This window comes from Pinus tabuliformis, chromosome 4_1 (genome assembly GCF_031772625.1).
Source record: "Pinus tabuliformis cultivar Carrire ecotype Pingquan chromosome 4_1, CPIR1, whole genome shotgun sequence".
Taxonomy (NCBI): Eukaryota; Viridiplantae; Streptophyta; class Pinopsida; order Pinales; family Pinaceae; genus Pinus; species Pinus tabuliformis.
In genome coordinates, this window is record NC_142303.1 from 737,181,060 (window position 1) to 737,207,693 (window position 26,634).

The following is a 26,634-nucleotide window of genomic DNA, read 5'->3' on the forward strand; positions in this document are numbered from 1 at the left end:
CTTCGACTGCCTCCTGTCCTACTGGACCTTCGTCTTCCTTCTGTCCTGCTGGACCTTCGGCCCTTTTCTGTTCTGCTGGACCTACGACTTACTCCTTTCTTCCAGTTCACCAACCTCCTTTGAACCTTCCTTGTTCACTGTTATAGAAGCTTGATATGCCTGACCTTTTGGCTTCCTCCTTGCTCGCTTGAGCTTCGACTTCCTCAATGCTCACTCGACCTTTTGCATCCCCTCTTGATCGCTTGGTCTTCGCCTTCCCAATCTATGCTTGCTCGTCCTTTTGTCTTCTTTTCATAATCACATATGGGTTTCACCAATGACCGGAAAGACACGTTTATTGGAAAGAGGCCAACTTGCATATTAAAAAACATATTGAAGAGTTTTTCGTCCATAGACTTGATTATTCACAGAAACCATATAAGAGAGGCTATAGCCATATAGAGGTCCCACATGCCACATCATCCTTTTATCGCAATCGCAAGTTCTGGAGGTCTTTTATAAGTCGTGCCCAAAACATAGCTGATGGTTGATTCCCCTTCTGGATGCGATATTATATTAACTCCACAACTTTATCGCAATCGGCAGATTTTCACATAACATAGCCAATTCCCCAATACTCGGACGCAATATTATTATAAATTGTTTTTAATAACTCAGTCGGGTCCATATATATATATCGCAATCGGCACTTTCAATGTGGCAAGGCTTTACAAGAGGCTTGCGATATGCGACAGATGCAATAATATATTAAATCATATTGCAATGGTCCAGTCGGGTCCATATACATATCGCAATCGGCAGTCCGGCGATGTCAATTCTTTTGAACATTGCGATTCAACGGATGCGATATTTCAATAGGTCGTATTATAATGTTGCAGCGGGTCCGCATACATATCGAGATCGGTGGTCCAGGGGTGACAACGCTTTATAACTTGCACTATGAGAGTTCCGATAGGCGGAGGCGATATAACAATAGGGCAGTTTATAATGGTGTAGCGGGTCCGCATATATATATTGCATCTATATATTATATACTCTTCTGCTCTTTGCTATAACCTGTTTGGGTTCGTGTATTATCGCATATATGTATATATATATATATATATATATATCGCAATCGCATATTTAATGTGCCATCCCTTTATAACTTATGATATGATATTAAGCGGTATTCCTTAGCGATCCTCCATCGTTGATTTGCTCATGATCCAACGGTCAACACTTAACCCAATCAACCCAAAACCGTCCGTTGATCCTTCGCCATCGATCAACCCGCACTGGATCCAACGGCCTTCATGAATTTTGGGTGAGCAATTTGCAAGGGAAATAGCCACCCGAAAAAGTGGTTTCTCTCTCCAAGCAAGTGCTACGTGTCACCCATTGAATGGAATCGGGCGCTCTCCTCTAAATACCACTTACCGCTGTTGACACCTAATCTTCATGATTGGGGGAATTTGTGTAAATAAATAAATTAGGAATGTGAAAAGTCATCGGGAGATGAACTGAACAATCACTCCTATTGTATATAACAATAACCTACCTATGGAATAATAGACGAATCAGTTTTACTGCCTTTGGAGAGTTACTGCCTGGCCTGACATGGTATCAAAGCCAGCTTCTGTTCTTTGTAACTCCCTCCTGCATAGTCTGCTCATATTCTACCCATGTTTTGCAGGCTGACATGTCTGTCATATCCCTACGAAATCTCAGTCATTGTTCAATAATTTCATTGTGTGTGAGTTCCATTTTGCTATGTGTTATACGCATGGATTCGTTGTGAGTCTCAACCCAAGCCTACGCCTGCCTGTTCTTCTGAATACAATAATCGCTCTCTGGCTGTCCTGACAGAGAACTGAACAGTCAGACCATGTCATAAAAGTTTCAAAAGGGCATTATTCCTCCATTGCATGAATTGCTTCATGCTACGCCTCCATTGATTATACTCTGCGGATTCTCACATCTCACCTGCGCCTCCATTGATTATTCTATGTGGATCTTGCAGTGCTCTGCGGTTTTATTTTTGTGAACGAGGTCTCGATTCCCCAGAGAAGAGTCCACAACAGCCGCACAGTCACAAGGAGTCCAACAAAGTGTTGAAGAAGATCAATGCGCAGTTTTTTAAAATCATTTAAATCATTTGAATGGTAATGTTACCCTGCTGCGTTGTATAGTTAAAGCGTTGAAGTGATATGTAATATATAAATATATTACATTTTAAAACATTTGATACATAATATTTCAATGTAATGCTGGATGCTTTTATCAAACATTGGAGGGATTTGAAGAAAATATAGTGCATAAAGTTGTAGCGTAAGGAAGAGATTTGAAATCTTTTGAGAATGCCTTTTTGAGTGCAATTTCACTGTATATCAGCAGAAGTATTTTTTACAGAATGCATTCAATCATCTCTATGGTAGGAATAGTTCTCACTGGCAAGGAGAACTATCCTGAATGGTCCCGGATGATAAAACACACCCTCATCTTCAATGAGTTGTGGAAAGGAGTGTGTGTCGGAGAAGCAGACAATGACCCAGTGCAGCCTACATCAGACAAAGAGCTCGTCATTTGGGAAAACAAGAACAGCAAAGCCTATGCATTAATCGCAGCATCTGTAAATGAAGAGGTGAGTCGCCATATTTCATCATATTCAACTGCCTTTGAAGCTTTACAAAAGTTGAAAGAACTCTATGACTCACATTATGCACTTGAAGTTGTTCAGCTCATGATTAAACTCTTCACTCTTGAACTGAAAAATAATGATCCTCTTGCTCTTGCATCTGAAGTAAAGTCTATAATGCATGATATCAAATCCACTAAAGTTGAGCTGGATATCCCTCTTATTGCTTTTCTCAAGGCACTCTATCCTACCTACTCCAATTATCTTGAGTCTTTACAAGCAAATGGAAATCTTAAAGATATAACCTTTGACTCTCTTGTGAAAAAGTTTGTTGAAAGAGAGAAAGCCTTTGGAAAGAAGACAACCCCTGAATCTTCTGAAGAGACTGTGTGCCTTGCTCATAAAGAAAAGCATCCTGCTCAAGATTCTACAAGAGGAAGAGGTGGACGAAGAGGAAGAGGCAGATACTTCAGAGGCAGGGGGGGCAGACATTCTCAAGGAGAAAAGGCAGACTTACACTGCATTCGCTGCAAAAGAAATGGATCACATGATGCTTCTACATGCAAGCTACCATGGGACAAAATTGAGCAGAAAAGAAACCAACAGAAAGGTAAAACTGATGATACAGACAAAGGTAAAGCACTTGAATCCGCTCACTATATTGAGGCACAATGTAACATTGGAGTAAATGAAGATTTGTTTAATGCTTCACTTGCTTCTTCGAAAATTGATTGGTTGCTTGATTCAGGAGCAACCTGTCATATGACTCATAGAAAAGATTTTTTTGAAGATTTCACTGATAATGTTGATGGAGCAGTATACTTTGCAGATCAGTCAAAAATCAAGCCATCAGGGCTTGGCACAATCAGGCTTAAACTGCCTGGTCTTCCAGACTTTCTTCTGGATCATGTTCTTTATCTCCCACAGCTCAAAAGAAACTTGTTGTCCTTGGTTCACATCCGCTAGCAAGGTCACTCCATTCATATGTTTGATGGCAAGCTTGAGGTAAGAAAAGCATCTGACCACTCACTTGTCATGAGGGGAATAGAAGAAAAAAGGCTTCTCAAACTGCAAGGAACCTCTGCTCATGCACAACATTTCTCATATATTTCTCATCATGAAGAAGGTACACTTCCATCAAGTTTATTATGGCATGCTAGATTTGGACATTTAAACTATGACAGTCTTCGCTTATTGAAGAAAAATGGTGTTGCTGGTTTGCCTACAATTCCTAGGAAACATAAGCAATGTGATGCTTGCATTCTAGGAAAGCATAGCAAACAGTCTTTTCATGATTCACATTCAAGAGCACATAGGAAGCTTGAACTCATTCATTCAGATTTATGTGGTCTAATGCCTGTTCCTTCTGCAAATGGAAATAAATATATCATGACATTTATTGATGATTACACCAGAATGTGTTGGGTTTATTTATTGAAGAACAAATCTGATGCCTTTCAAACATTCAAGAATTTTCATAAATGGATTGAAAATGATGCACAATCTCATATTGGGTCTATTCGCACTGATAATGGAAAAGAATATACATCAAATGAATTTGAAAACTATCTTCGCCAACATGGGATCAAACATCAAACAACTGTGCCTTATAATCCCCAACAGAATGGTGTAGCTGAAAGAATGAATAGAACAATCTTGAATATGGTACGATCCATGCTTTTCTTCAAAAATGTAAAGATAATGTTTTGGGCTGATGTTGTTCTATGTGTTGCATATATAAAGAACAGATGTCCATCTAATGCTATAAGAAACAAGACTCCTTCCCCGGATGTGGGTGATTAAATGTTCGAAGGACATTCGGGCGGCGTTTCATGTGGGCATCTGTCAGCTCGCATACGCCACGAGTAAGTTCACTTGGGAAGGGGAACGGGCCTGCATAACCACATTAATGCGGCCATTATGGTGTTCATCTGCCGTCATTATCGCCGCGTCTTGCTGCTCCTTAAACGCTCATCGCATTCCAGCTCCAATGCATTCCGCCATCGAGGTTTCACCTGCAGTTCTGGGCGTTTCTCTGCATCCTGTTGCAGGGGTTCACAGCACTGTTAGTGTGCAGAGATTGTATGGTTATTGGGAGGTTCTGCAATTACCCAACGCACAGCAAGCCAACATGCGGCGCGAAAGAGTCAGGCTACTGAGCAGAAGGGGGGGCTCTGGTGGTCGAGCTGTCTCGCAGCGCTCCTCCGACACTCTGGAACCTGAACGGCGAAGTCCTCCGTCAACGAGGAGTGGCAGAGGAAGGGGTCGCGGTAGATCAGGAGAGGTGGTAAGTGAGCTTGCCGCTCACCAGACAGCGCGGTATCGCTTCCCTTGCTCGTTCGACAACGCCATTTTTATTATTTCTGTCTCTATTGAAAAGCTTGAAGACAACAGCAATTTGGGAGCGGCCCAAGCTGTTGAACCTGTGGAGCAGAGAATTGCAAACCCGGAGGAGCGCCTGCGCTCAGTCTCGGAGGATGCTTCGTCGCCAATTCTGGCAAACCCCGCTGGCCCAGGTGTGTCCGTGCGTGGCGATCCCACCGGCTCGGTTGCTCCTCATTCGGACTCGGAGGACCTTCTTCGGTACGGGTGTCTGGTTGTTGAGGAGCCCTATACCACAGATGATGACTAGCCTAGCTTATTCTGGTTTTGTTGCTATGTTTTGGCTCCGGTTCTTGCAAGTTAATGTGTCGTTTCTACATATATCAGTTGTTTCTGTCTGTCTTTGGGCAGGGTCTGTCCATGTTTCTGTCAGTCTCAGGGTGCTGTCTGTCAAAATGTACTGGTCTGGTCACTATGGAAAACTGTAATGTGTCGGAGAACTGCACTGATCTTATGTGTTTTTGTAAAATGCCATCGTCAGGCTGAACTCTCAAGGCGACTACCTCGCTGTAACTTTTTGTATCCATAATAGAATTAGTCTTATTGAGAAAAAAAAAAAAAAAACAAGACTCCTTATGAATTGTGGTATGGACATGTTCCTTCGGTAAAACATCTCAGGATCTTTGGTTCCACCTGTTATGCTTTGATACCAAAGGTACATAGAAACAAACTTGGTGCTAGAAGTCGTAAGTGTATCTTCCTGGGGTATTCAAACACCTCCAAAGCATACCGCCTCTATGATGAAGTAAATAAAAAGTTTGTTGTATCTAGAGACGTAATTTTTCTTGAATCATCCAAATCTGACAATGTTGTTGAGCGGCAACTTGATCGCTTGGATAGATTCGCAAAAACGAAATCATTTCAAGAATTTGATAATCAGATTCCACATCTTTAAGGGGGGATTCCTATACTAGATCAACATGTGGAATCTTCTTCTGAAGAACACTCTCCCCCGAATGAAACTCTAACAACGGATGATGCTTTAAGTGATAAAATTGATAGAATTGGGAGACTCAATCTTGATTCAGTCCCAACTCAATCAACAGAGCAGCCTGGACCATCTCAGAAAGGTCCCCCAAAGTGGCTAACAAAGACACTTGAAAGTGTTCATCCTGATGAAATTGGAAAAATAGGAACCAGAAATTCAAACCGACAAAATGGAGGTGATGTAGATGACTCTAATTCACCTGTTGATATGGATGTTACTTATGATTGTGAATTGAACTTGTCTACAGATTTTGAACCAACTTCCTTCAAAGAAGCTGCTTCTCATGATGAATGGAAAGAAGCGATGCAAAAGGAGTATGATGCCCTCATAAAGAATGGCACTTAGAAGCTGGTTGATCCTCCATTTGGAACCAAACCAATAGGCTGCAAGTGGGTCTACAAGAACAAGCACAAAGCTGATGGCTCACTTGACAAGCACAAAGCTAGGCTTGTGGCAAAAGGTTTTGCACAGAAGGAAGGGGTCGATTATGAGGAAACTTTTGCCCCCACAGCAAAATGGGCCACCATCCGGACACTCTTTGCACTAGCAGCTCAGAACAGTTGGAAAGTCCATCAAATGGATGTAAAAACTGCCTTCTTGAATGGAGATCTAAAAGAGAATGTTTTTATGTCCCAGCCTGAAGGATTTGCTGTGAAAGGACATGAACATAAAGTATGCAAACTTGTGAAGTCCTTGTATGGCCTCAAACAAGCACCGCGAGCCTGGTATGAAAAACTAACTGAGCATCTTCTGAAACTCAACTTCAATCATTTTGATCTTGATGATGCAACTTTATTTGTCAAGAAAGTTGGCAAAACAGTTGTATATCTTGTGGTATATGTAGATGATCTTTTAATGACAGGGAACAATGAAAGCTACATTGCATCCATAAAGAAGGAATTGGGGAAAAGTTTTGAAATGACTGATTTGGGCTATGTTCATTACTATCTTGGCATTGAAGTAACCCAACATCCAAAATCCATATTTCTTTCTCAAAAGAAATACATTGGAGATTTGTTAAACAGATTTGGCATGACAGAGTGCAATCCTCTTTCTACTCCAATGGAACAAAACTTAAAGCTCACATCTATTGAAGGAAAGGAATTTGAGGATGCAACAAAGTATAGACAGCTTGTAGGAAGTCTCATCTACCTCACTACTACCAGACCAGACATTTCATTTGTTGTTGGAATCCTCTCCAGGTTTATGCAAAAGCCTTGTGAGGGACATTGGTCTACTGCAAAAAGAGTTCTAAGGTACTTGAAGGGAACTCAAGACCTTGGAATCAAGTATACACAGGTGGACGACTTCAACTTGATTGGATACTCTGATTCAGACTTCGATGGAGACAAAAAAAATGGGGTATCTACTTCAGGATATGCTATGAGTCTTGGATCAGGAGCTATCTCCTGGAGATCACGCAAACAATCAGTTCCAGCAGATTCCACAACAGAAGCAGAATACGTGGCAGCAACTGAAGCAACGAAAGAAATTGTGTGGCTCAGGAAAATTCTTGAAGATTTGCAGGTAAAACAAGTACAATCAACTCCACTCATGATTGACAACACCTCTGCAATAAAGTTGGCCAAGAACCCAAAGTTCCATGATCGAACAAAGCATATCAATACTAAATATCATCTGATTCGACATCATGTTGAGGCCAAAACAATCCATCTCTGTCATTGTTCCACAAATGAGCAAATTGCAGACATCTTCACCAAAGCACTTGGAAATGAAAAGCTTGAACGATTCAGAATGATGCTTGGACTCACCAACATCCCTTCAGATTAAGGGGGGGAATGTTGACACCTAATCTTCTTGATTGGGGGAATTTGTGTAAATAAATAAATTAGGAATGTGAACAGTCATCGGGAGATGAACTGAACAATCACTCCTATTGTATATAACAATAACCTACCTATGAAATAATAGACGAATCAGTTTTACTGCCTTTGGAGAGTTACTGCCTGGCCTGACAACCGCCTAGCGTCCACCCGAAAACCACTGCTACTATTATAAACCCGCTTATAGCTATTGAACACGGATACACAGAGTAACGACTCTCCGCTCCAATAACTCTTTCCGCTCTTCTCTAGTCTGATATGGCTCCATGATGGCTTCTGATACACTGCTCCAATAGCTCTTCTCTAATATTCCTCCTCTATCTCATGATATGGCTCCTCTGTTAATTGCTCTTTTGTTGGCTTCTCCTCCTGATGCATGTTCCTCTTTGTTCCTGCTAATGAACAATATGGCTCCTTAGTTAACTGCTCTTCCGCTTATGCACCTCCGATATGTGTTTCTCTTTGTTTCTCGTGGCTTCCAATGACCTCTTCCTCTTACGCTTTGGCTTCATGCTTTATGATGGATTTTGATAAGTTCTTCTCTTGTTTCTCCTCATGGCTTCTTGCTCCGCTTCTCCTAGAATATTGCCATATTGACATCAATGACAATCTAGGTCAACAACTTCAAAAGCAAATCCAAGCAAAGCAGGAGCTGGAGGCATCCTCATAGAACCAGGTGGAAATAACTCAATTACCTATGAATGGGGTCTTGGGGTAAATACAAACAACAAGGCAGAGGCTTATGATCTGTTGATGAGCACAATGATCCTAAAAAAAGGAAAATACAAAATTCAGTCATATCGGTGACTCGACATAATAATTCAAGCAATGGTGGAAAGAAGCACCCCAACAAACATGGCAATGAGTCAACTATAGATCTAGGCCAATTTTTTTATACCCATCAAACATAAGTGACTTATTAATGTATTTAGCGATTTTTTCAGTTAATTTCAAACCACTTAGATGTGTTTTTCACCACTATTAGAAAGGTATATGATTGTTGTAGCAAACAGTGAGGAAAAAGAGGGTTTAGAGATCAAATCCTTAGGACCTAGGCCTTGAAGATCACTTGCCCAAGTTGCCCAAAAAATTTCGATCCCTGAAACACAATTGTTTACCAATTTTTCTGCAAAACCCACCAATGATCAGTTTTAGAAAATTAAATATTCAGATCAGAAATGAAGCAAAGAGAATCTAGGGCCAATAAGGGCTAGCACTAGGCCTAATAGCAGTGTTGAAAATATCGATATCGGCAAAATATCGGCCCGGGTCCAGAAAACATCTTATTGGCAATATCGGTGAAAACATCAGAAAAATATCGGCAAATATTGGCAAGCATAAAAAATATTTTTTCAAATTTTTAAACATAGCCGATATTTTCAAAATATCACGATATTTTGCCGATATTTGCCGATATTTAAACAGAAAATATTGCGATATTTTCTCGGCAATATATCGTTTTGCCGAAAATATCGCGATATTTTCGAATATCGCCAATATTATCAACAATGCCCAAAAGGGCTAGTGATGGGCTGGAATAAGGTAGATCTGGGCTTAGGAGCCCCAAAACTTGAAACATTTGTTCTAAAATATATGTATATATATATATTTCTTCAAATCTTCAAATTTGTTGCAAAATCTTAAATGGTTGGCCCTGCAAAAATTTTGTAGACTAGATCCTTACCCTCAAGGGCCTAGATCTAACTCTGATCCAACTCTTTCCACTTGATCTCACCTGCACAAATGAAAATAAGAGTACCCAAATCCCCAATATATAGAAAAATTTAAAAAAATAATTCAAACCCCAAAAACCCCTGCTGCAAAACCAAGATTAGAGAAATAAAATAACTTACAATATTTATTTTACAAATATAATCAGATATATACAAATAATATACAAATCTACTGCATCTGAGGAGTATGAATCCAACTTCGCTCCAATATCAATAGAAATAAGCTCTTCCTAGTGAGATCTATCTGATTAGCACAGTATATAAAAGATAAATGAGTTTAAATGAAGCACTAGCCAAGAAACCATGCAAGAAAATCTACGTTAGATAAATCTTGGGATTCAATCAGAAAGGCTCTTCAGTTCTTATGCCTTGGGAGTTGGCTGGCCCAACCGAGGACTTTCCCTCATGCTAAAATTTTTTAATATAAAATATCTTTGCACACTCGAGATCAAATTATCAGATTGATACAAATATAAAATAACAATGTAATCTTCAAGAATTAGAGATCCCTGCTAATTCAATTAAATTAAAATGCTATCTGATATCCAATAAGTTAAGCAAGATATCGTGCAAAAGATTATTCCCAAAAGCTAAAAATCAATAATTTCTAAAATATACTTTAGAAGAGTATTAAGAACAGCATTACAATAAGAAATAGGAGAGAAACACCACAATCAATGAAAACCCTAGAGACTTTGTGTTATTATTAGTGTGGAAAAAGTCGGGAACAAATCAAGATTAACTCCCAAAAAATGCGATTTTTTTGGCTGGCCGATTAAATCAGCCAACTTTTTGCAGATTTTTTCATTCTTGATAAGATCGGGATTAAATCCTAAAAGTCCTGATTTAATCAGGTGTCGACCCAAAAAGTTACCAAGACTTCCCAGGCCGCGCATAAGAGGCAAAAAAGTGGAAAAAACCAATGTGGAAAAAGTCGAAGTCGGGATTAATTCGGCAAGGGTCCAAAAGTTGAAAAACTCGGCAAAGTCGGGAGTTTTTCGAAAAAGTCGGCAAAAAGTCGGCAAAATTAAAAAAATACAAAAATATTCATTTTTAAAAAAATCCGGACTTTTTCAATAAAATCCCGACTTTTTCAATAAAATCCCGATTTTTTCAATAAAATCCCGATTTTTTCAAAGAAAAAAAAATCATTAAAGAAACTACCACGATTTTTTGGAAAAAGTCCCGATTTAATCCCGACTTTTTCGATTTAATCCCGATTTTTTTCGTTTCTTAAAAAGTCGGCAAAAAATCGGCCGATTTAATCCTTTTCTTGAAAAAATCGCGTTTTGGGGAATAAATCCCGATTTTATCGGGACTTTTTCCACACTGGAAAAAACCCATCATTTTTTGTTGTTTTTGCTCCCATTCGTCCTTGTGGAGAGAGGAGTTGTTTTCCATTGCCCAAGAGGAGGAGATTGCTAGTTTTATGGTGGGGATTTGGAGATTTGTCCACTGCTCAACGTGAGAGATTCAAAGTGTTGATTTGTTGCTGTCAGGTATGTATTTTAATTTCTCTCTTAGTCTTTGTTACACAAATGGCTTCTTAAATCTTTCTATAATTATATTAGTGTGTTTTTATTTTATTTTTGCTTAGAATTTTGAATCAAAACATTGTTTAGAATCTAAATTGAAGCAAAACTTCAACTTTCAAGAATCAAACGACAAAAATTCAAATCCTTGTTTAGTGAATCTGAGTGTGTTCAAGTGAGTGAGAAAAGACATTTAAAATTTAAAATCAACAATTACATTTGTGTTTGCTTCTTATGTGATGGAAAATTTCTAATTTTTTTCAAAAAAAAAAAATTGTGCCCAAGTTCAAATTCAAGTTCAAAGTTTCAAACAAAATGCCAAGGCTTTTGGACCTTAGGTGAGAATATGGTGAACTTGATATTATACCCGAATCTAGGGGGTCAATAGAATGTATTTGACTTGCAAGTTGTGTGGCAAGCATATGTCAAGGGATATCCACAGATTAAAATTCCTTTCGGGACAAAATGTAGACCTTTGCCCAGATCCATCTCCAGAAACCATCCGGCAGCCATTAAATCATTGATGGATAAAGAGGAGGGCAAAGACACCAGGGCAACACTACAAAATCGAACTTCTAGGGGCCTCAAGAGTGGGGGGAAGTGAGAGTGGTTCTTCAATGTCACCTTCCACACCCACATGTCCCAACCCCTCATCTTTCTCAACTGCTTTTGTTCCTAGAACCACCTGGTGCACAACCTGGCATCAAATCAACACTTAAAAAAAAGGAAAAGGCAAAAGTTGACAGGTTGGTCAGTAAGTGTCTTCTATGGAGTGATGTTCCTTTCAACATTGCCAAGACAAACCCATTCTACCAACCTATGTTTGATGTTGTTGTTGTCGTTGGCCCGGGGTACAAAGCCCTTACCTTTGCAGAATTGAGAGAGCTTCTTCTTCAAGATGAAAAAATTGATTGCACTTCTAGATTAGAGGAGTTTAGGGCATCATGGGAACACACTGGATGCACAGTCATGTCAGATGGTTGGACTGACCAGAAGGGTAGGACCCTTCTTAACTTCTTGGTTAGTTGTCCCAAGGGGACAATGTTTATGAAATATGTTGATGCATCTGCACACATTAAAGATGCATGTTTATTATGTGAGTTGTTGGACATCTTCATTCAGGAAGTAGGCCCACGAAATGTTGTCCAAGTCATAACGGACAACGCTGCAAATTATGTTGCAGCTAGCAAGTTGCTTATGCAAAGGTATCGTAACTTGTCTTGGACACCTTGTACTGCTCATTGTATTGACTTGATGTTGGAGGATATAGGTAAGATTCCTTTTGTGAGGGATATTGTTGAATCATCCAAGAGCATAACAAAATTTATATATAATCATGCATCTGTGCTTAGCTTGATGAGAAGATTCACCAATAACAAAGAGTTGGTGTGTCCTGCCATTACACGATTTTCCACTACTTTCATATCTCTTTAGTCTTTGTTGAATTCTATGTGGGATGTGAAGAGCATGTTTCTTTCACAGGATTGGCATGCTTTATCTATTAGCTACAAACCAGAGGGAGAGGGCATATGCAGACTAGTTTCATTTGATCAGAGTTTTTGGGCAGGGGTAGAGGAGGTGTGTGCCATTTCAAAACCTTTGGTAAGGGTTCTTTGGTTGGTTGATAGAGACAAGCCCGCAATGAGCTACTTGTATGAGGCCATGGATAAAGCCAAAGAAGCCATTCGTGCTTATTATGAAGATAAGGGAGACGATGGGTTAAAAAAACAACAGGTCATATGGAGAGTGATTGATGAGCGATGGAACAATACCCTCCATTGCCCCATTCATGCTATAGGTATCTACCTCAACCCCACATTTGCTTACTCCTGTGATTTCAAATTTGATGTCGAGGTGGTGGATGGATTTTTCACTTGTGTTGAGAGGATGGTGGCATCTGAGCAAGAACGTGAAGATATTTCTAAAGAAATGGAGGTATATAGGATGGGAGGTGGCACATTTGGTTTTACCGTGGCTATTAAGAAAAGACTACCAAAATGTCCAATAAGCTTCAGTTTGTTTCAAGCTTTCAAGTTTAGAATTTCAATGTTTTAACTTTTTTTTTTATATTTCTCATTTTTATTTTAACTTGTAGATGCCTAGTGGACAAGTTATGGTGGCAGAGTACCCCATCTCCAAAAGCTTGTCATTTGAGTGCTCAACCAAACATGCAGTTCCTCTGGGTGTGAGCGCAACTAGAGTGTATTTGACAAAATACACAAGAAAAAGCGCAATAGGCAACACAACAAAAAGCGCAATAGGTAAAAAAATTCAAATTAAATTTTTGAATTCATTTGATTATTTTTAATATTTGAATTTTCTAAGTACTAATTTACAATCTATGACCTAATACAGATTGGCGTCTCAACGCCTCAATGACATGGTCTACGTCTACTACAACCTTCGATTGTGGGTGAGACAACTTCAGAAAAATCCTGATGTGGAAGCCATCTCATTGGACAATATTGATACCACTACTGCATGGTGGGTGGAGGCTGAGAGGCCGACCATGGCTCGATCCCTGATTGATTAGATGTGGATCCAGAGGCACTAGCAGTAGAGGAGGTAGCAATTGCAGAGGAGGGAGAGCCAAAGGTAGAGGAGGAGGAGCAGCCTTAGGGTCATGAGGCAGAGCAGGAGGAGGAGGAGGAGGAGGAGGAGGTGACACCATCTAGGATGGGCAGCAGTAGCATAGGACAAAGGCCACCTCTTTTATTGGCTTCTACAAGACGACTAAGTCCATTTGTATCCCTAGGGGCTGGGCCTTCTTCCTCTAGAGGAAAAGGCAAAGCCATTCCCTATTCCCATAAAAGGGGCAGAGGATCTTAGTGACTAATTACTTTATGACATGTAGATGACTCATGATATACATTTATTATATTTTTTGTTGATATTTTGACTTTTGAGAGTTGAGACTGAGACAGGACTCAAGATTCAGGAGTTGATTCACTATTTTGATATGTATGTAACACTAGACTTCATATACATATTATATATTAGTTTTCTTTACATGTTTATATGGAAATGCATTTATTTGATGCTGTGGATACTTTAGATGCTAAAAAAAATAAAAAAAAACAAATGAATATTTTTGTATTTTTTTTATTTTCCCGACTTTTTCAAAAAAACTCCCAACTTTAACGAGTTTTTCAATTTCTGGACCCTTGCCGATTTAATCCCAACTTTGACTTTTTTCACATTGGTTATTATTATTCCAGAAAAATTACAAGAAAGTTTCAAGCGCTAGTACACGATTCACAAATCAGATCTTTTGTGAGACAAATGACCTCTAATTTATAGATAAATTCTCCAAACAGCTAGTTGGCTTGATCCTTGTCAAAGTAATCTCGACCGTTGATAAAAATTTGATTATCTTTTAATCTCCACCATCGAAATATTTATTTTTTGAGGAATTTTCGAATTTCTCTTTTAATTCATTTTTAATTAACTCAAAATTAATTATTTTGAGTTAATTTCTTTAAAAAATTGACTTTGACTTAACCACCAAGACCCAAAGATCCAAAATTTCTTGAAATTTTCAATATTCTCTTGGTGGAGGACCTCCAAAAATTAATTTCTCTAGAACCCACGAATTTTTTATTTTGGAGAATTTATTTTTCCCAAGACTTAATTTTGACTTTAATTAATTAAATTTTTGGCTTAGGATTTTTTAATTTATTTTTGCCAGAAAAATTAATTAATCGACACATGAAGGGATTAATAAATTTTTCCAACCCTCTAATATTTTAGCATGATGGCTAAAATAATATTTACATAAAATAATTACATTTCAACCCTCAAAGGGGGAAAATCCATTCGTTATCAGCCCTCAATTATTTTACCCAATTCTACGAGTCAATATGATTTACTAGACCAAGTGATTTGTAATAAAATAATTTAGCCAACTAGCTAAAATTATTCTCAAATCACTTTACAAAAGACTCGACTAGAACACTAGGACTTACCTAAGATCTTGACGATAAAATCCACCTTAACTTTGGGGTGAGGCTAGAGGGAAAAAATTTGCCGATCATTTGTGTTTAGAAACACGGATGAATTGGTGGGACGGAAAACCTCCTAAGATAGAAATTGTCATCAAAAAAGTAGGATTACCTAAGTTTTTACATACATAGGTGCGCTTACTAGGATCATTTACATTATAAACATGCAAAATGGGTTTATAACTTTAACAAAATACTGACTGAAGATAATGATGAAATCTAGATAATCTCCACTACCCGAGCATGATGGAATCTTCTTGCAAAAATGTAAATTGTTATAGGGTAGTTGACGCAAAGTGGTCAACAAACCCGAGTGGGGTATGCTCTGAGAGAGACAATGATGAGGGTGTCGATACATCATTGGTCTCGCCAGCATTGTGCTCAGATCTTGTGGAGAGATAGAGTTGCTAGTCGAGGCCTTGCTATGTGACAATGATGGTTGATATGATGCTATACAGATGGGTTACCAATCCGACTCTTCTTATGAGAAATTCTTCAAATTGAGAATGACCAAGTACCATTATGAATACCTCCCTAGTTAAGAGGGAGTGTTGAAAAATAACTAGGTTCAGTCTTCATAATGACGTGTAATTGTGATTTTATGTAATTGATGAAAAGAAGAAAAATAAAATTTATTATTGTAATGCTCATCTCATGGGTCCCATGAGCAAGGAATTTTATTTTTAGTATGACTCCCATTGAGTCTTTAGGATTGGTCATAAAGTCATATTGAGTCAATGTCATGTATGAAGGACCTCTTGGGCATGTTACACATTTGTATGAGACATTAAATTAGTATAAAATCCCTGCAAGACAAGCACAAGACCACTCTCGCAAGTCAGCTTAAACATTGAATTAATTAACTCCTCCAAAGCACATGTCGGCTCACATACACTCATGTTGGCTAATTACAGAGGCAAAAAACTATAAATAGGAATGCTCAGCTTCATTTAAGAGGCAGATTTTCGGTCATCACAATTTGAAGTGGGATGTATGTTGAAGAAAGTGTAACTAGGTTCGGTCTTCATGACATTGTAATTATGATTTTTGTAAAATGAATTTATTATTCCTTGCTACATGGGTTTCATGAGCAAGAAGTTTATTTTATAGATGGATTCCATTGAGAACCTTAGGAGTCAATGTCATATATGTAAAGAATATAAGTCTACCTAGTAACTACATTAGCCCTCCAAGAACAAGCACAATCCTCTTGAAAAGAGCAGCAAACAAAACGATGTCAAATGAAGTCAAGTTGGTCAGTAAAACGATATGAAAGAACAGTCAGATCAGCTCAATTAAGGTGACATATCTATTCATGAATACAAGTCGGCTTACATACAGGACACACCACTATATATACCCATAGGATCTACGCAAAAGTGAGAGAAGAGAACTCAAGGTGACATATCTATTCATGAATACAAGTCGGCTTACATACAGGACACACCACTATATATACCCAATAGGATCTACGCAAAAGTGAGAGAAGAGAACTCAGATTTTCTTTGTGATTCTTCGTGGGTACACTTACAGGATCTCGGGCTATTCAATGATAATCACAGTGAGTAAGACCTCGCAATCTCAAGAAGGTATCAGTTCTTAGGATAGATAACATAAAGAGGATCTCAACTCAGTCTTGGTATAATTGTGAAGCATATATCTCACAGTCACACGTTCTCACACGGCATACAACCTCCGCATTCTTTCTGAGCAAACGCACAATCACTGTCTCAATATAATCTCAATCCCGGCATAATTACAATGTCGGCAAATAAGGATCACGATGCCTCAGTGTATGTGTTATGATGAAGTTACTCAACCTTAATACTCTATCTCGACATACTAAACAGTCCCAACATACGTATAATAATAAAGATCTCATTACATGAAGAAAAACACAGTCATATACCTAGCATGCATATAATGAAGTTGTTCAACAGTGACACTCTATATCAACAAGCGTTCTGGATGATGGTGATCATGATCTCAGTTATGATCCTCAAGATCATAATCTTAATAAAGATCTCGACAGTGAAGTAGTATTGGCCTTGATGTTGCAGCAGTAATGATGATCTCAACGATGCAGTAAAGATGACTTCAATGTTGCAGCAGTAATGACGATCTCAACAGTAAGAAGAGGATTGGTGTCTTCTTCTTGTAGTGGTCTAGAAAGTCAAGGGTCATGGTCTTGGTATTCGTCAATTGGAATCTCTATAAGAAGAATTTTTATGTAGGTTTTCCTCTCCAAGAGGGAGAGGTTTTGGCCATGGCAGAATGCCAACTTCTTGTGTTCTTGTCTCTTTGTTTTGGTAGCTATTTGATGAACTAAAGAAGACACACTCTAATAATAATAAGTGAAAATCAAAATAAGAAGAAAATTGAAAAACACCTCACAAATAGTTATCATGCTAAGAAGAATCTCATTAACTACATTTGCCCTAGATTCTTCAACAAGGTACAGATATGAAGTTAACTAGAAGTGCAAAGGTCAAAAAGGAAAGAAAGAAGAGAGAAGTTATTTTTGGGCATCTCTTGGATCTGTTTTCGGTCTGTTTTGAAGACACACATACGAAGGAAGTAAAAGATACTTGTTGCAGAAAGAACTAGTCCTAATAAGGCAGCCGAGTTGGAAGAAAGTCAAGACAAGAGGAAGTCGAGGGAAGCTAGAAGGAATCACCTTGCAAAGAGGGCCTATTTCAAGGAGACCGAAACTAGTAAAGGTCTGAAGCAGTCGAAGTTAAAGAGAAGCCGAGAAGAAGGAGAAAGAAGAAGGTTGACTACCGTTGACTCAAGGAAGGACTTCATCAAGGGTCTTGGTCTTGGTATTCGTCAATTGAAATCTCTATAAGAAGACGAATTTGTTCGGGTTTTCCTCTCAAAGAGTGAGAGGTTTTGGCCCTGGCTGATAGCCTATATTTTGTGTCCCTTATCTCTTTAGGGTTTATACAATGGTAGTTGTTTGATGAAGAAGAACATTAATAACCTGTAAAAAGTACTCACAAGCAGTTACTAATAGAAGAGAAATCACTTAATCTCTATGCCCTAGATTTTACCTTTTCATAATTAACTACTAGTTAATTAATCATTATTTATGTTTATTATTGTTTATTATATTCATAACACATAATACTTTGAATTTTAGACACTCAATGCAAGGCAGTTGCCCCTTTAGTATTATAGACACAATGCTCTTCAATAATGGCAGTGGCTATATATTAGAGCATTGTAATGCAATTTAAAACTAAAAACCAATTTTGCAGAAGAAGATGTGCAACATAGAAGCACTATGAAATAAGGGAAAAAAATTCTGTAAAAGTACCATGTCTTGAGCCCAAATTAACATAAAAACTACATTTATGATGATGGGAAACAAAGATGACATATATATGAAGGAGAAATGGGGAAATGGCCTTCTATATCTCCTAAAAATACTAGTCCATATGTGCATGTTGAGGTTGGTTAAGTAATCTACTATAGGACAGGATACACTAAATTTAATTTGGGTCTACACCTTTAGGGCATGTTGCAGGTGGGTCCACATCATACTTCTATATCAAAGTCAGCTTAATTTTGTGTGTGATTTGTCTTCCTTTCAGGTTGTTATTTGCTACATTAAGGACATGCACAAGGCTACTTCTGTCTTTTCAGGGATCCCCTTATTCACGGTGATGGCGAGTAACACTTTTCAAGACAAATGACACCTAGAAGATAGTTACATAACTAACGGTAGTACTACATCATCAATGATAGCACTAATTGTGCATTTACGAAATATTTGACTAAACATAAACTATAAGACTGACATATAATACACACGTAATTAGCACAACTAAAATAAGATACAATCTTAGCAGTGTTCATCAATATCTCTCCACATAGGGGGAAATTAACCCCAATTTCTGATGTGGAAACAATTGCTTAAAGTGTAAAGTGCTTAATTTCCCACAAATAGTACATCCATACTTCGTGACTTGTAAATGTGTCCCCTTTATCCTCCTTATCTCTCGGTGTTTCTCTGTACATATGTCTTTTGTGGAAAGGGAAGGGTTTACACAGCCTACGAAAGAGAATACTATATATCAAGAGCCACATCCCTTCAAATAAATTTAATTACATATATATTAAAAGTTCGAGGGGCATATAAATAAAATGTAACTATCCTTGTCCAATATATTCATATTTGCACAACATTTACCATAGTCTATGCCCTTTAATGAATGAATATCATTGAGAGGGTGAGAATGAACTTAATATTACATATCCTTGTACCATTATATTGATCAATCCCTAATTACCTGCAATTTTGATGGATGACAAGTGGATTGAGATAAAAGGATAAAATACAAATATAATACATATTTAAACTAAAGTCCACCAGGAAACAAGCACCAAGTCTCATTGGGATGCAATTATATGTCTTACAGCATGTCATTATCTGACTTGATTCTATTACATTATATAAATTTTCCCCATATAAAAAATCATTATTAAATCATAGGTATGAGTCAATCTGGAAACATTACAACATGGATATTTATTACTTAAGCTTTCTTCTGAAGCATGCAATGCACACTATTTACCATATTCTATGCCCACTAATGAATGAATGTCATTGATAGGGTGAGAATGGACTAAATATTACATATCCTTGTACCAGTATATTGATCAATCCCTAAATACCTGGAATTTTGATGCATGACAAGTGGATTGAGATAAAAGGATAAAATACAAATACATACATATTAACATACTTAGACTAAAGTCCACCAGGAAACAAGCACCAAGTCTCATTGGGTTTGCAATTATATGTCTTACAGCATGTCATTATCTGACTTGATTCTATTACATTATATAAATTTTCCCTAAGATTATATAAATTTTCCCTAATTCTATTACTTAAGGTTTCTTCTGAAGCATGCAATGGACCAAAATGTTAAACAGCTACAGATCTTTGGAGACACCAGTTTGACTATAAACTGAATGATAGGGACAGCTCAGCTATCTAATATCCTTCGCAGGCCTACAGGTGACGAGCTAAAAGAGGTGGCAAATTTCATTGAGACTATCTCCTTCACAGACCAAATATAGAGAGCTAGTTGAATGAATAAGCAGATCATCTGTCAAAGGAAGCACAGCAGGTAGCTGAAGGGACCATAGTGCTAGAAGAATCAGAGAAGGAAACTCTACCATATTTTCTTCCAGATTATAAATTATATCTTTGTGCTTGATAGATTCCAGAATCTTCTCTTTATCTCGGATGTATTAAGTTGATTGCATTTCTGTTTCAAGACCTTTGAGTGATTCAAGATCTTACATAGGAGTTTAAACCAATATTGCCAAAATCAGCATCGGGATAAAATCGGCAAGGGTTTAGGAAACCAAAATGTCGTAAAAATGGTCAAACATCAGCTAGGCCAAAAAATTGCAATTTCGGGATTTTATCACAATAAAATCGGATGTTTGCAACACTGGTTTAAAATTTATGCCTTTTATAAATTTTGAAGAGAAGTTAAAGGTCCTTTTTTGAAGATGAGGTACTTTTTTATGAGACAGTTTTGATGCCCTTGGAATATGTAAGTGCATATGCAACTAAGAAACGTAATTTCCATTCTGCTGTGAATAGAAATGGAAATTTTTTCTTTCGGGAAATTAAAAAAAATACTTATTACTTACAACTTTTCCAGTAGACGATCAGTCATCTCTACTCGAAAAGGGTCTTTCGGATCAACCTGTTTCAAAATATTCACCAGCTTGGTAACCATTCCACATAGGCTACTATACCTGAAATGACAGAAAAAGGGACCCATAAAATCATACTGTAAAAGTTAAATATCATATCATCCCTAGAGTTGGTTAATTTTTCAACTCAAGATAATAACCCTCAGATACCTAATTTCAGAAAAAAATGAGATAATAATTATACCAGAAGACAACAACAATTGAACCAAAGTTCTAAAGTCAATAAATAGCCTTCTCTATGAATGTACATTGTTGATCACAAACATTATAACCCTCTCTATTATTGTATATAGTTCATCGCCACCAATGGATTAGTAATCTAATCCAAAAAAAAAATACTTTGCAGCCTCAGATATAGAAGCAACTGTTGAGAGTGAAAACAGTAAAAGACAGAAAATGTTTTATTGCCAACTATATCAAAGTCTAATTTACTACATTTAGCACACCTTTCGAGTTTTAATTTCACAAAATATACAGTGCTTGCTGAAATGAACACTAGTTCATTTACTAAGGAATATTCAACACAAATGAAAGATAGTTGAAATCCATATAGAACAAATAATATATAATTGAATAATGAATAAGACAGACAGAATTATGTGCTACAATGCCATGTAATAATGTAATTATACAAATTTACTAGTCACTATGGTTGATGGGTCATGTCCATTGGTTAGGTGATGTCCTTTTGTGAAGATATGTCACTTCATTTACTATTATTATTATCAAGGCTGCTTGGGAGCAGGAGCAGGGAGTGATTTTCAAAAGCTCCCGGGTCCGGAGCGAATCGGGAGCGATTTTTTATATAATATATATTTTGATCCATATATGTCAACAAAAGCATGCAGAATGATGAATTAGATATAAAAAGCATAAAAACATGGATTGAACCATATAACATCAATCATCTAGAAGTTATAATCTACAACAACCACGTCCACAAGTTAGTAACATACAACATATCGAGTCTCATGATTCATCAATCTTAAATTTTCAAGCTTTCAAAATTCAATATATAACATTTTGTTGAGAAATCTATAGGGTAGTAATTAAGATGATTTCTCTTTCTATCATAAATGTTTGTGATATCTTTTTACTTTTTCTTACTTATTAGCTTCTTCTCCTATTATTATATTCGTTCTTATCATCAAACAAATACCAAAACAAGAAGAACAATAGTACACAAAAACACAAGATATAGGTTGCAAGCCAAGGCCAAAACCTCTCCACTTGAGAGAAAAACCCATAAATATCTTCTCTTCCTATAGGTTCTTCAATTGACGAATTCCAAGACCTCTAGACCAAGACCAACACCCTTCCAAGACCAAGTCCAGTCTTCTTGATGATGTGCTTCCCTTGTCCAAGTCAAACCCAGTCAAATCTCTTCCAACAACACAACTTCAATCCCCAGCAACAAAATTTCGGCCTCTACTATAGGTTTGAAATTTTCGGCCCTCCCAGCAGCAGTTGCTTCCACATGTGAGCTTATTTCGGCCTTCCAAGACTTTTTCAGACCTTCGCTTGTCTTTCTTTCTCTTCTAGGGCTTGACGATGAGCTAATGACCCTTCCTTCGACCTTCTTTCTGCACTTCTTCCAAGTTCGATCCTATAGCAGCAAAACCCTAATCCAGCAGTAGAAACCCTAGCCTTCGTCATTCGCATGTGTGAGGAGAGAGAAAATAGCCCAAACACTTGATCTTTGTCCTCCTTCCTTCGCTAGCCTTTTTCTTCTTCTTCTTTGCTAACTTGATGAGAAAATGTATTGTGTCTTTAGGAGATTGAGTTCCCTTCTATATATAGGCTTCCAAGGTGGACGAAGTTCCTCAAATGATGTGGACCTATCCCTGTTACTTCTCTTGGTGGCTACTTGTATTTCATGATTTTTGTTAATGATTTTTCTCACAAGATATGGATATTCTTTTTGAAAAAGAAAGGGGAAGCATTTGACATGTTCAGAGATTTTAAGGCTTTGATTGAAAATCAAACGAGAAAGTTGATCAATGCTTTCTGATCTAATAATGGGGGAGAGTTCACCTCCAATGAGTTTAATGATCTTTGCAAAGACACTGGAATAAAGAAAGAAAACACGGTGTCGTATAATCCACAACAAAATGGTGTGGCTGAAAGAAAAAATAGAACCATTATGGAAGCAGTGAAAGCCATGTTGCGTGATCAAAAGATACCAAAGTTTCTGTGGCAAGAAGCTACAAATACTGTTGTTTATGTGCAAAACAGAACTCCTCATCAGGCCTTAGACAATAAGACTCCTGAAGAAGTCTTCACTAGTAAAAGGCCTGAAGTGAGTCACTTGAGAATCTTTGGTTGTCCTGTGTACTTCCATGTGCCGAAAGAGAAAAGGAACAAACTAGAAGCTTCAGGTAAGAAATGTATGTTTGTTGGTTATTGTGATAATTCAAAATCTTATAGAATTTATGTACCTGGTCAAAGAATTATTGAGTTTAGCAAAGAGACATAACATTTGATGAAGATGCAACTCTTAGAAAAGCAAGAGACTCTCCTCCTCCTGCCATTGCTGAAAGACAAGTTGTTAATGAAAAAGAGCCTGCATCTGAGTCTGAACCGGAACCTGAGAATGAACTTGTTGATAATCCAATGGGTTCCATGGATCCTCTAGATCCTCCACCACATGATCCTCCTACCAGAAAGAGACCACTATGGCTGCGAGATACCTTGCAAGATGTTGAACAACATGCTACCCCAAGAGAAACGTTCAGAGAAAGTAAGAAACCAAGTCGGTTTCAAGTACATTGCTAACATGAGCAACATCATTCAAGCAGAACCGTGCACCTTTGAAGAAGCTGCAAAAGAACAAGTCTGGAAAGATGCCATGACTGAAGAATACGAGTCCATCATCCAAAATGATGTCTGGGAAGTGGTTCCTAGACCTCAAGGTAAATCTGTTGTCACTTCCAAATGAATTTGTTGTCACTTCCAAATGGTTGTTTAAGACTAAACATGGTGCAGATGGTAGTATTGAAAAATATAAGGCTATATTTGTACCTAGAGGATTCTCTCAGAAAGAGGGAATAGACTATAATAAGATTTTTGCACCTGTAGCTCAATATACTACTATTCGATTTGTTGTTGCCTTAGCTGCTAGCTAGGGATGGACTCTTCACCAAATGGACGTGAAAATTGATTTCTTGACTGGCTTCCTCAAAAAAGAGGTATTTGTGGAACAACCACAAGGCTTTGAAGAGCATGACACGGAAACTCATGTGTGCAGACTAAAGAAAGCCTTATATGGGTTGAAGCAAGCTCCAAGAGCTTGGTATGCTCGCATTAATAGCTACCTGATAAATCTTGGTTTCACAAGAAGCAGTGCAGAGCCAAACCTCTACTTCAAAACAGTGCAAGGTATATCTTTGATTTTAATATTGTATGTTAATGATTTATTATTGACAAGGGGAGAACCTATTATCCTCCAGTGTAAGAGGGAGTTAGCGTCTGAATTTGAAATTAAAGACCTTGGTTTGATTCATTACTTTTTGGGACTAGAGGTTTGGCAAAGTCCTGGAGAAAATTTATCTTTCTCAAGGAAAATATGTTGTTAAGCTTCTTGAAAGATTTGCTATGGTAGAATGTAAGTCCATGCATACTCCTATGGAAATGAACTTTAAGAAATTATGTGGCAAAGCTGCAGGACCTTGTCTAGCAAATCCCATAGAGTATAGAGAGCGCATTGGTGCTTTGATGTTTTTGGTAAACACTAGGCCCGATATATGCTTTGTTATAAACACTTTAAGTCAGCATATGATTGATCCCTTTCATGCCCACTGGATTGCTGCAAAACATGTACTCAGATACTTGCATGGAATTATAAATCTAGGATTGAAATATACTGCTAAAAATGTAAGACTTCATGGATATATTGATGTTGATTGGGCAGGTAACTCTGCTAATAAAAAGAGCACTTTTGGGTGTTGCTTGAGGTTGGGATCTGCCATGATCTCTTGGATGAGTAGAAAGCAGATGTCTGTTGCACTAAGTACAACTGAAATTGAGTACATTGTTGCTAGCATGGCTAGTTGTGAGGCAGTTTAGCTGAGAAAGCTTTTTGGGGAACTATTTGAGCAAGTTCTAGACACAACAGTTCTATATTGTAACAATAAGAGCGGGATTCGTCTTGCAGAAAATCATGTGTTTCATGACAAGTCCAAGCATATTGAGATCAGTTATCACCATATCCAGGATATGGTACAGAGAGGAGTAGTGAGGCTCCATCACATCTCCATTGATGATCAGATATCTGACATTCTTACCAAGCCTTTACCAAAATGGAGGTTCTTGGTTTTTAGATAGCAACTTGGACTTACGGATGTGACCCTTTCGAGAGGTGGTCACAGTTGATCAAGAACACCAAGTTGTCTTTCCCCCCTGTCAGAGCTCACAGGATTAGTGAATGATGTTGGAAAGCTCCTGAGGATGATGGACCTCTTGTGTAGTGTGTGCCACAAGAGTAGGCCTTAGTATGCATCTGACCCACAGTCTGGGACGTGGGAAGAGCCACTTATCTGGCCAATAGGTGTAGTGAGACTTATCTATGTGACTTGTCTAGGATGTAGGTGTTCCACCACTTGACACTTGGTTGTGTTTGATTCTTGTCTATGTGACTTGTTTGAGTCTTGTCTATGTGATGTCTGTGTTTTTATTGCCTATTTTTTTGAGATGAAAATTGGTTGAGTATAGCCTTTGTTTATGTGACGTCTGATGGTTCTTTCCTTTACAAATTTGTGTCAAGTGGATGATTCTTCTTTAAATTGCGACTTCATTGTTGCAGATGTTACCGAGCAGAGTTGAACTAAAATGAATGAAAGAGATCAGAGAAAGCAGAGATCTTTGATGCAAAAAGAAATTATTCCTTAGCTGAGAGGGTGTTAAAATTTGACAGCTCATGGATGAATTTCTCCTAAAAGAAATCATATCTTTCAATTCCGTTTGAACCACCTATAATAAAATTTCATTTCTAACAATTCTAATATGACTTTCCAAAAATAATAAGTCAATTCTCAATTGAGAAGTGACTTTCCAAAAATAGAAAGTCAAGTCTAAATGATCAAAGATGATATTGACATATGGAATCCACTTTAAAATCAAATCAATCATGATTATACAAGACAAGGATTAATATTTTTATCCTTACTAATATTATTATTATTATTATGATACTATTATTTATAAAATAGTCTAAAGTTATTCACCTTTAATGGATTAATAAAAACAGATTCTCTCATGAAATAAGTAAATTAGATTGAGAATCTCTTACTTGGCAAAGTGAACCTCTCTCCCTCACTAATTCAATGTATGACAAAAGTGTAACTCCTCCTCATTACAAGCACTTGTAACTCCCTCATTCAATTCAATTTGTAACTCTCACCAAATACTCTCTCTCTCTCCCTAATTCAAATTGTAACTCCTCTAGACAAGTGTACCTCTCTCTCTATTCTTGGGATGAGTTACACTTCTCCTCAAGTAACTCCTCCCTCACGGAATTCAATATCTTATTATTGGCTCAAAGAATGAATTCATTTTGTAACTCTTTTTTCTTATCTATTTAAGCAAAGAGCAAGTGAGAATTGAGCATAACATGTTCATTGTAAAGAAAGAGAGCTAGAGTTGAATGTGTGCAAGAGAAGTGTGATAGAAAGTGAAGAGTAAGAGCAAGGGAAGAGATGGAGGAAGTGTGTAGGACAAGATCTAATCAAGAGGAGGAGATTTTCCATCAAAGAGCAAGAGCACTTCAGCTGCAAGTTGATCAAACATTGGTGACTTTATTC

At 37.7% G+C, this 26,634-nt stretch overlaps 1 protein-coding gene across 1 annotated transcript in view; it reads right to left on the reverse strand.

The window, feature by feature from the left end:
- Nucleotides 1–26,634, reverse strand: part of LOC149178258 (Alpha-L RNA-binding motif/Ribosomal protein S4 family protein) — a 90,274-nt gene that overhangs the window by 23,544 nt on the left and 40,096 nt on the right. The window contains exon 3 of the mRNA XM_089420296.1: nucleotides 20,771–20,878. Coding sequence (XP_089276422.1) covers nucleotides 20,771–20,878 — 108 coding nt within the window. The remainder of the gene's footprint in view (nucleotides 1–20,770; nucleotides 20,879–26,634) is intronic.